Here is a 10,011-nt window from a genome sequence, read left to right on the forward strand (position 1 = left end):
GAGCCCCATGTGAGCTCGAGGGTTTCCCTTCTGCCACCCAAAGAGACAAGGCTCCCTGAGCTAAAAACAGTCAGGCAAACCAGAGGCAGGGAGTAACCTGAGTGCCGGGTACAAGGCTGCCCAGGGAGACAGCTGTCCTGTGATACCACCCACCGGTTCCAATCAGAAACACAGAACGAGTCAGGATGCTGCCTCGCCTCCTCACAGGACCAGCCAGGGGAACTCGTGGGGATGACCCATCCTCACTCACTTCCACATTCTGTGTACTCAGCTCCGCAGCAATAGATGAAACCACCAAGGAAGATGACCGATACATCGGAAAACATGAAAGATTGAGTTTTTACACAAAGAAAAGCAGAGCTAGAGGAACAGGCTTGGGCAACAGGGGGATCCCTTCGATGAAGCGCCAGCCCTTCTCTAGTGAGAGGCTCGTTCAAACCCACAGGAAAGTCAGAGCATGAGCGGGCAAAGGATTAGAACACTCATTCCAAACAGAAATACAAATGGTAAGCACACATAGAGAAGTGGCCACGGCATTAGTAGCCAGCATCTGAATAAATGGGAGGAACCACGTTCTAACAGGAATCGGGGAAAAGGGGGAGGGAGGGAAAAAGTGCGTCACAAGCAACAATGGGAATACACACCAGAACCCCGAATGCTGGGCCCACCCCAGCTTTCCCACCCATGGGACTGGGAAGGCCTGAGAATCTGTATTTCCGACAGGCTCCCTGCGAGGCTGGCTCTGTTGGCCCCAGGACCCTACTCAACCACTGCTCCCCAGAGCCCAGTGTAACTAATTATTACTTATAAAGATAAAATGAAGCACAACATGTTTTGGAAAATGCCCAGGACCCAGGGAGAGAAATAACATCCTATTTGCACTCTTGAGGATATAACCAAAGATATTTCAAGTCTATATGAATAAAGATGCTTATGAAAAAGAAACATTTTTAAAAACATAGTATCTAAATGTCAGATGCCAGACATGCACACAGGAAGCAGCAGCTGTTTTCCACTACCTTTAGAGCACCGGCTGGATACACCTATGGGAAATAAGTCAAAATGCAGAAATAAAATTGTACAGACACCAAAAGGACAATGACATGGGGGAGAAAATGTGCATAAGGACCGAGACGTGAAAATACGGAGCGTTCAGCTGGGTTGACAGGTCTGGGTGACATTTACCATTTTGTAGATTTCCTGCTTAAGAACATCAGGCCTGCTATGAGAACTCAGACGAGTCTCTGAGCCTCCACCAGTCTGGATTTCCTTAGCTGTAGGACTGAGAAAATAAATCCTTGCTCTCAGAGCTGCAGAGAAGTGACATATGAACAGCAGCAGAGGCTGGGCTCGCAACTGCTCCACGCGAGCAGGAGAGATTGCTCAGCCACTGTGTTCCCAGGGCAGGAATGTGAGCACAGGGGGAGAAACACATTTGCAGAACCCACATGTGCAGCCAGCACCCTCACCATTGACAGACAGGACCCACCCGAGAGACAGACAGCACATCAAGCATTAGAACATGTTTTAAGGGTGGAAGCTAGGTAGTCTGTAGGAAAGGTGGCAAGAGTAAGAAAAGAAATGAAGACAAAATCAGAGAAAGTAAGTCCAGAGAAAACCATAATTCTAAAAAGTACATGCACCCCAGCGTTCACTGCAACACTGTTTCCAACAGCCAAGACATGGAAGCAACCGAAGTGTCCACAGACAGATGAGTGGATAAAGAGGATGTGCCACACTTAGACAATGGAATATTACTCAGCAATAAAAAAGGATGAAATAATACCATAGGTAGCAACATGGATGGACCTAGAGATTATCATCCTAAGCAAAGTAAGCCAGACAGAGAAAGGCAAACATCAAATGATATAGCTTATATGTGAAATCTTAAAAAAAAAAAATGATACAAATGAACTTAAAAACAGACTCACAGACAGAGAAAACAAGCTTAAGGTTACCAAAGGGGAAAGGGGGGATGCATAAATTAGGAGCCTGGGATTAACATATACACACTATATATATAAAATAGATAACCAACAAGGACCTACTATATAGCACAGGGAACTCTATTCTGTAATAATCTCTAAGTGAAAAGAATTTTTTGAAAAAATATATATATATGTATAACTGAATCACTCTGCTATATACCTGAAACTAACAGAACATTATAAATCAATTGTACTGCAATAAAGACAAATAATTTTTTTAATTAGAAAATGTGGGAAAGGAAGACATTTGAAAGGAGGTGGAGAAGAGGAAAAACAGAGGGAATGCAAAGGAAGGTTCAGATTCATCCACACAAGAATGGCCCCCACATCAATCTTTCCAGCACTTCAGCAGATGTATTTAACAGGAGAGAACTCTGAAGACTCACTGTTGGGATCTCTTGGACGTGATGAATGTAAAGACACCAAGTTCAAGGCCCTCTAAGCAACAAAGACTCCCCATTAGTGCTAATGATGCTGGTCTGGAAAAACATTCAGGGCACAGCCCCAGAAGATACACTCCTTATACTTGAGCATGCACAAGTATACACATGTGTGTGCACACATTTACACACATCCACATGCGCACATACACACAAATGCACACATATCCACAACCATACACACATGGACACGTGGACACAGACATACAGCATGTACACAAGATCCACATGATTGCAAATCCACATACGTGGATATACCCACACACTAACATGAGCACATATGCGCCTATATACATTTGCACACATGCCCCACATATCTAATACACATGTGCACAGAAACACAAATCCACACATACATGTGCACACAAAACACACACGTGCACATGTGCATATCACACGTGTGCACATTTCCTCACAGACAAGTAGCTCCCACACCCATACATCACTCACAGACAAAGCCACCCACGGATCTACACACGATCCAAATATACATAAGCCATCTACTTTTAAATTATATCCAACTTTTACTGTAAATACTAGGCATCGTTACAATACCTATAAATGGAAGTGTGTACATTTTTAAATGTACAGTCAGTACTTCATGCCTTCTATTTACCATAATAACGGCATCTCATTTATAAACCCATCCCGTCCATCCCACCCCAGGAAAACAAGCCTCTGCACTTTCATAAAGCCCAGGAGTCTGGGGGCTCCTAGCTGAAGGCCTCACCCAGAGTGCTCAGAGAAGCCTGGTGGTCCCAGGACAGCAGCAGAGGAAACATCACTGCGGGAGTGAGCCCAGGACATGCAGCTGACAGTGGCTGGGGCGGGGGAGACCCAGCCCAGCTCCTTCCAAGCCTTTAGATCACAGGGTACAGTGCTGCTGGCCCAGGGGCTGGCAGGAGCCGGGCAGGGTGCTCTGCAGCCTCAGCCAAGCTCTGCTATGGGGCTGCCATGGTGATCCCCACTTCCTAACAACTCAGCCCTTCCAGAGGCACCAAGCCCAGCTCTCCTCTACCTCCACGTAAAGCCTGCAAAGGCTCCCGGGCATCTCCTCCATAGTCCTGTACCACATAACACCAGCAGGTAAACTGAAGCCACAGATAGCAGTTCTTCTGCCTTCACTCCCACAGTGCCCCCGACAACTGTCCCCTCTTCCCCAACAGACCGAGGGAGCTGGCCCACAGAGGCACAGAGGCCAGTGGGGGCCTGAGACCCCTATCCGACTCTCGGGTGAGTCAGGCTGGCCCCCCTCCCAGAGCCCTCGGTGTAGAAGACTGTGAGGCTCCATCCCCCAACCCCAGGCACCCCACGCCCCTCTGAGTGAGGCCCTGGGCACTGACCTGCTTCTCATTCTCGTCCTCCAGCCTCAGCCGGTCCTCAATGCAGTTCCGGGCCTGCAGGAAGGCCTTCCTCTGGGCGCGCTCAGCCAGGATCCTCACGAAGACGCCATACATGTTCACACCGAGGAAGAGCAGAGCGTTGGCACCCAGCTGGGGGGAGAGAACAATGCAGAGGACTGCACCAGGGGCCTGGCTCGGCAGAGGCTCCTCCACGCCCTGCAACCACAAGCCCATGAAATGACCACGCCAGCCAGACCCACGCACCAAGCCAGCGTCATGTGGCCACAGCCAGGCCTCATCCCGCACCCTCTGAGGGGTCATCTGTGACATAAGCTTGGTCATGTAATGGAATAGTGGGCAAGGATGCAAGGAACACCCCCTAAAACTCACATGGAAGTCCTGACCCCCAATCCCCCACAGAGGAGCTATACGTGGAGACAGGGTCTTTCAAGAAGTAATCAAGAGAAAGTGAGGCCATTAGGGCAGCCCTATTCCAACACGGGGAGCCTCCCTGGTGGCTCAGTGGTAAAGAATCGCCTTCAGTGCAGGAGACATGCACGATCCCTGGGTCAGGAAGGTCCCCTGGAGGAGGGAATGGCAGCCCACTCCAGTATTCTTGTCTGAGAATCCCATGGACAGAGGAGCCTGGCGGGCTACAGTCCACAGGGTCACAAAACAGTCAGACACAACTTAGTGTCCTAACCCTAACCTTAACCCTAACCCTAACCAATATCTACAACTATCCAACGTGACTGGTGTCCCTATAAAAGGAGATGAGGACACAGACACATACGGAGGGATGGCTGCACAAGGACACGGAGAAGACGGCCATCAACAAGCCAAGGAGAGGCCTCACGAAAGACCAGTCTCCAGAGCTCTGAGAAGCAGCGCCTGCTGTCTAAGCTCCCCAGTCTGGGCACTTCATTACAACAGCCCAAGGAAACACTACATCCAGAAGTATCGAAGGTGAAGACAGAGTGGTTATTCCCATAAAGGCAGCATGGAAAGCTCTGGAGAAAAACAGTGAAGGCGAGCTGATTAAAAGCAAAAAAGAAATAACGGCATTTGGGTATGAAGTAAACTTTGTACGTATGAAGATGAAGAAAATGCAGCATCCAGAGCCTCTGATGGCTCCAGTTCTCACTCCGCATCAACAGACAAGAAGCCAGAAAGGGACCCAGCCAGGAAGGACCCTTCCAGGGCAGCTTCTGCCCAGCCTGGGAGTTAAGGCAGGAAGTCTGAGGACCGCAGAGTCTGACCACTTTCTGCTTTCACCTGCCTACTCACAAGTCCAGTCCAGACTGCCCAGGACTGAGCTCACAGGACTTCATAGGAACCCACAACAGAAACTGCAGAGTGGCAGGGCTGGGGAAGGATCAAACCCCGTGTCTCCTGTTCAGCCTCCTCAGCTGACCTGTACCTACCTCTCATGGCCACAGGGCCCAGGGCCAGAGGTGCCTCCATGGACCAGCAGAACCCCAGCACATCCCCCTGGAGCCCCCAGGCCACTGAGAGAGAAAGGGTGCCCACTCACCTCCCTGTGAGGCTGCAGTGTTTATAAAACCGCTACACCCACCCACCCCCATCACAGTCACTGTAAAAATGGATGATTTTATGTTTGATTAATCTGCATTTCCTGCAGATTCCGAGTGTCACCAATCCTCATGGATTAACCCGAAATACTCCGCACCCAAGACTGATGTCACATCCGACTACACAGGACAAACAAACACAGTGGCAGATAGAACATCAGTCCACGATCAGAGGACACCTGCCGGAGTCCAGGCAGTGATGGGCAAGGTGGCGTGAACAGGGAGAGTTGAGGGACAAGGACAGGGAGATCAGGGAGGTCGCAGTTGGCAGTAACATCCATCTAGAGACACGGAAACTGTTCACAGGAGGACACAGGGAGACAGGCCAAGCAACTAGAATCCACAGGACCCCAGCACCCAATGGTCATCTCCCTAAACCCCCAGCAGGGAAGTGAGCCCCCAGCAAACTCAACAGGGACAACTCATCCACTTACACTTGGCAGAGAATGGACACACACTTACACCTAACACGGACTGTGTACAAAATACTCTCCTGCAAATCACCTCCTGGATCCTACCTCTGCCCTCTAGAGAGAAGGACGGCCATCCTGAGAAAGGTCTAGGAGAACAGCTGAAAGTCCAATAAAAATGGTGCCTGCCATTACCTGGAACGTCGCATTGTGACCTGACCATCTCCATGTGACCCTGGACAACTCTATATAACCTGAGCAACCCCATGTGACCCTGATCATCTCCCTGTGACCCTGATTATCTCCACACGATCTCATCATCTCACATGACCCTGAGTATCTCCATGGGACCTGACCATCTCCGGTCAGGTCCGGACATCTCCATGACCTCGTCATCTTCCTGTGATCCTCACTGTGACCCTGAACACCCTCACTGTGACCCTGAACACCCTCACTGTGACCCTGAACACCTGCAAATCTGAGTGCCCCCCTAGCTGGAGCACCATGCTTTAACCAGGTGCAGGACTGGAACACACGGGCTTCTCTGAGGCCAGCGCCAGTCGGTCTCAAGACTGGTGGCCAGCACTGGTGCACCCAGGGAAGCTGCACTGGGCTCCCGTTCCAGACAGTGTTTTCTGTGTCTAAAGGACCACCTGCTGTATTCTGGGACCAGTTCATGTCAGTCTGTTGATGAAGGCACTTTTCTGGTGGCACCAGGAAGACCAGCGTATATGAAACAACACATTGCACATTGGTAGAATCAATACTTGGTCTTCCCAGGTGGCGCTAGTGGTAAAGAATCCGCCTGCCAATGCAGGAGACATAAGAGACAGAGGTTCGATCCCTGGGTCAGGAAGATCCCCTGAAGGGGACAACCTTCAGGGTTGTGCATGGCACGAGTGCATGGCAACCCACTCCAGTATTCTTGCCTGGAGAATCCAATGGACAGAGAAGCCTGGTGGGCTACCATCCATAGGGTCGCAAAGAGTCGGACACGACTGAAGCGACTTAGCAGGCAGGCAGGCAGAATCAATATTTAAACACATACTAAGTGTATTTAAAACACCCACAGGTACAGTGCTGGACAGGTTTCTAAAAATTTAAACAACAGTGAGCCTTTGCACAAAACACTCATCTCCCAGTAGACCCTTAATCATTCATGGCTTCTGCATGCCATCCTAGCCTCGATTTAAGGTTCTGAATGTGGAGACGAGATAACACACAGGATGCCTCTTCTGAGGTGCTGTCCAGCCCAGCACCCCTGCAGTGAAGCCCTCAGCCATCACTGTCAGGTGGAGGACAAAGAGTCCAACTGAGGGGCCAGGCACCCAAGGTCAGCTGAGCACAAGGTGCACGAAGTGGCAGGCCACACCTGAGCCTGGAAGACAGGGCTTTTCAGGCGGCCTGTGGCAGAAACGGGAGACGTGGAGGTCCCCAGTGAGGTCTGGGCGGAGAGGTGCGGGCCAACGGGCAGAAGGGCTGGCAGAGCCTGGGCAGTCTGGTCAAGGGGAAAATCAGGAGCAGAGTGGGGGTGAGCTGGGTCACCTTGTCACCCTCTCTATACCCACCTTCCTCACACGTTACCTTTACTCTGCGGCCAGAGATCCCCAGGGACACCAAGGCCCAGCTGGATGCATGCCTGGCTGCCCTGTCAACACCATCTGAGCCATTCACACAAAGAAGAGCCCCACGGCCTGCCCCACAGCTGGAGTCTAGCAGGCAGAGTGGAGCAGAGATAGGGGATCTCCTCCGCCCAAGGCTATGCACTCACATTCACAAACCTGCCGATCTTCCCCCAGGAAATCAGAGGAGGCCGTCCACATGATGATAAAGCCCCCAGCAACCTGCCTCCCTGCCCCCACTCAATCCCCACACCCCACGATCAGGAACCAAGGTCCTGCCCCACAGGGCACAGAGAAGTTTCAAGACTGGTTACCTAATCAGTGCCCAGGGAGGAGGGTGACAAGGCAGAGAGAAGCCCAGAGGTCACCTGCTGGCAGGTATGGCCTGAAGGGGGTGCTGGTTCACACTGGCAGCAGTAGGAGCGGTGATGGGGAGCCAGGCTGAGGCTTCTGAGCTTGGGGAAGGGTCCATGCTGGGGTGGAGGCTGAGTACCACACAGCCCGGAACATGCCTCCTAGGACTGACAGGTCCTTGCCACCCCCAGCAGCATCCTCACTCTACAGATACAGGGGCCCTGAGGAAGGGCAGGGCCCCCAGCTGCAGAGGGCAGGGCACACCCAGCAGCCCCACCACCCAGGCTCCCTGTAACTGCCCTCACTCCTGGCCTCAGGGCACCTCCCCCACATACCTGGCTTCAGCATCCAGGTCCCCCAGGACCCTCTGCAGGCCACGCACCCCTGGATGCCTGGACTCTGCCAGGAACCCTATCTGCGCCTTTCTCACCCCTGGAAGGCTTGCCCTCTAGAGCTCTCTTCTCCAGCTGAAACTCCACGGCCCAGCAGGACACTCTCCTGCCCTTCACACTCTGGAAACGCTGGGCTGGTCAAATCCAGCTCCACACACACTGCTGGAGGAAATGCCTGGGCCTCCCCACCCGCCCATCTCCTAGGAGTGAGTGCACCACCCCACACCGGCAGCCCAGAGAGCTTCTCCATCCCAATCCTCACCCGTCCCGCCTCCCCCGGGGCCCTCTCTCTGCCCGGTCCAGCCACTCCCACTCCAGGCCCATGCCTCCAGGGTCCCCTCTATCCTCCAGCTGGGACCTACTGCTCTCAAACTCATGATTACTTCTTTCTCTTGAAAATGAGACTCCTCTTCTTTTCCTGGGCCTGCCCAGTTTTCTCCCCTTTCAGCAAAACTCTTGGAAAGGCCCCATGGAGTTCCAGCCTCCGGCCCTTCTGCAGCTGTCCTGGTGGTCTGTGACCAGGTCAGGACCACCTTCACATCCCGAACCTAGGCTCAGGTCCCAGTGTCCAGCCCACCCTGCTCAGGCTGTGAGCTCCCCTCCATGGGCGCCCTCCCCAGCATCCTCTGGTCCAAGCCTCACATCTGGACCCCTCTCTACCCCAAACTCCACCCCTTGTGGTATCTCAGCCACACTCCACTTGGGAGCCCATCCCTGTACCAAAGACCCCCAAACCGACACCTTCAGCTTCGCCTAGCCAGCCGTCCCCCTCCCCTGCCCATGCGTGTCTCCTGCTGGGTGTCTGTTCAAGCCTGCTTGGGACAGGCCCTGGTGGCACCCAGCACTCACCCCAGCAGCCTCACCTGTGCCTGTGCCCCTCCTGGCCCTTGAGGCTCCTGGACCATCCTCTGCTCTAAATCCGTAGTCCTGAGTCTCCCTGGGCCCAAAACTCTCTGTGGCTCATGACCTACAGCCTGTCCTCTTCACGTACCCCTGGCCTGGCCCACTTTGTTTAGGACCTCTGTCTTGCATTCCTGAGCAGGAACCCCCTTCCCACACAGTGCCTGATGCACTCCTGACCTGCAGGGGCTCCACTCAAATGTCACCTTATCAAAACCACTTACCTGACCCCTGGCTAAAAGTGCACACACTTCCACCTCGGCTTCCGGATTCTCCTGCTGACCGTTTATATTTCTTTCCCTCTGTTGCTTTTAGCAGTTACTATCTTCCAATACATTATATTACTAACTCATTTGTCACCGCCCCTGCCTGCTGCCGCCTCTCAAGGGGCCTCAGTCTCTCAGGTCCGCGACAGATCCGGGAACCTCTCATAATATAGCAGGTGCTCTGGTGTTTGTTGAATGAGTAACTGAGGGCATGTGGGTGGGGAGGTGGCCTGGCCCTGGCACAGCCCTGGAAAGGGGCGGAGAGAGGTGCAAGGAGACACCTGCACTGCCAGGGGCACTGCCCAACCTCTCTCCAGGTTGCCTCAGACAAGACCTGATAAGACTGCAGCCCAACTCTTGCATCTGTCATCAGACGGGCAGTGGGGAGGGATCCCAGCCTTTCCACGACTGACAGAGGCACATAAGAGGCAAGGCATCAGTGTGTCCCAGTGTCTGCAGTGACGTGGCTTCTGGGGCATGCTGAGCTGGGGGGAGCCGGGCATGGCGGGACGGGGCGGGGGGTGGGGGCGGCAAGGGTACACAGTGCACAGAAGTGTGCACACATGGACTGGACCACACACCGCCTCTAGCCACACAGAGGCTCTCACCTCGCTGCTCATTCCTGACCCTTGAACAGACTGGACTTCAGGAATGGATCCCACTGCACAGGGTCCTCCATGGTGAGGGCCCAGGACCCACTGCAC

The 10,011-nt window shown here is 53.0% G+C and overlaps 1 protein-coding gene across 1 annotated transcript in view; it reads right to left on the reverse strand.

Moving 5' to 3' along the window:
* The window catches only part of ADCY1 (adenylate cyclase 1), a 110,120-nt gene that overhangs the window by 91,538 nt on the left and 8,571 nt on the right, over nucleotides 1-10,011 (reverse strand). The window contains exon 2 of the mRNA XM_040259797.1: nucleotides 3,772-3,921. Within this exon, the coding sequence (XP_040115731.1) occupies nucleotides 3,772-3,921 (150 nt within the window). The remainder of the gene's footprint in view (nucleotides 1-3,771; nucleotides 3,922-10,011) is intronic.

Source organism: Oryx dammah, unplaced genomic scaffold, assembly GCF_014754425.2.
Source record: "Oryx dammah isolate SB20612 unplaced genomic scaffold, SCBI_Odam_1.1 HiC_scaffold_18, whole genome shotgun sequence".
In the NCBI taxonomy this organism is placed as follows: domain Eukaryota; kingdom Metazoa; phylum Chordata; class Mammalia; order Artiodactyla; family Bovidae; genus Oryx; species Oryx dammah.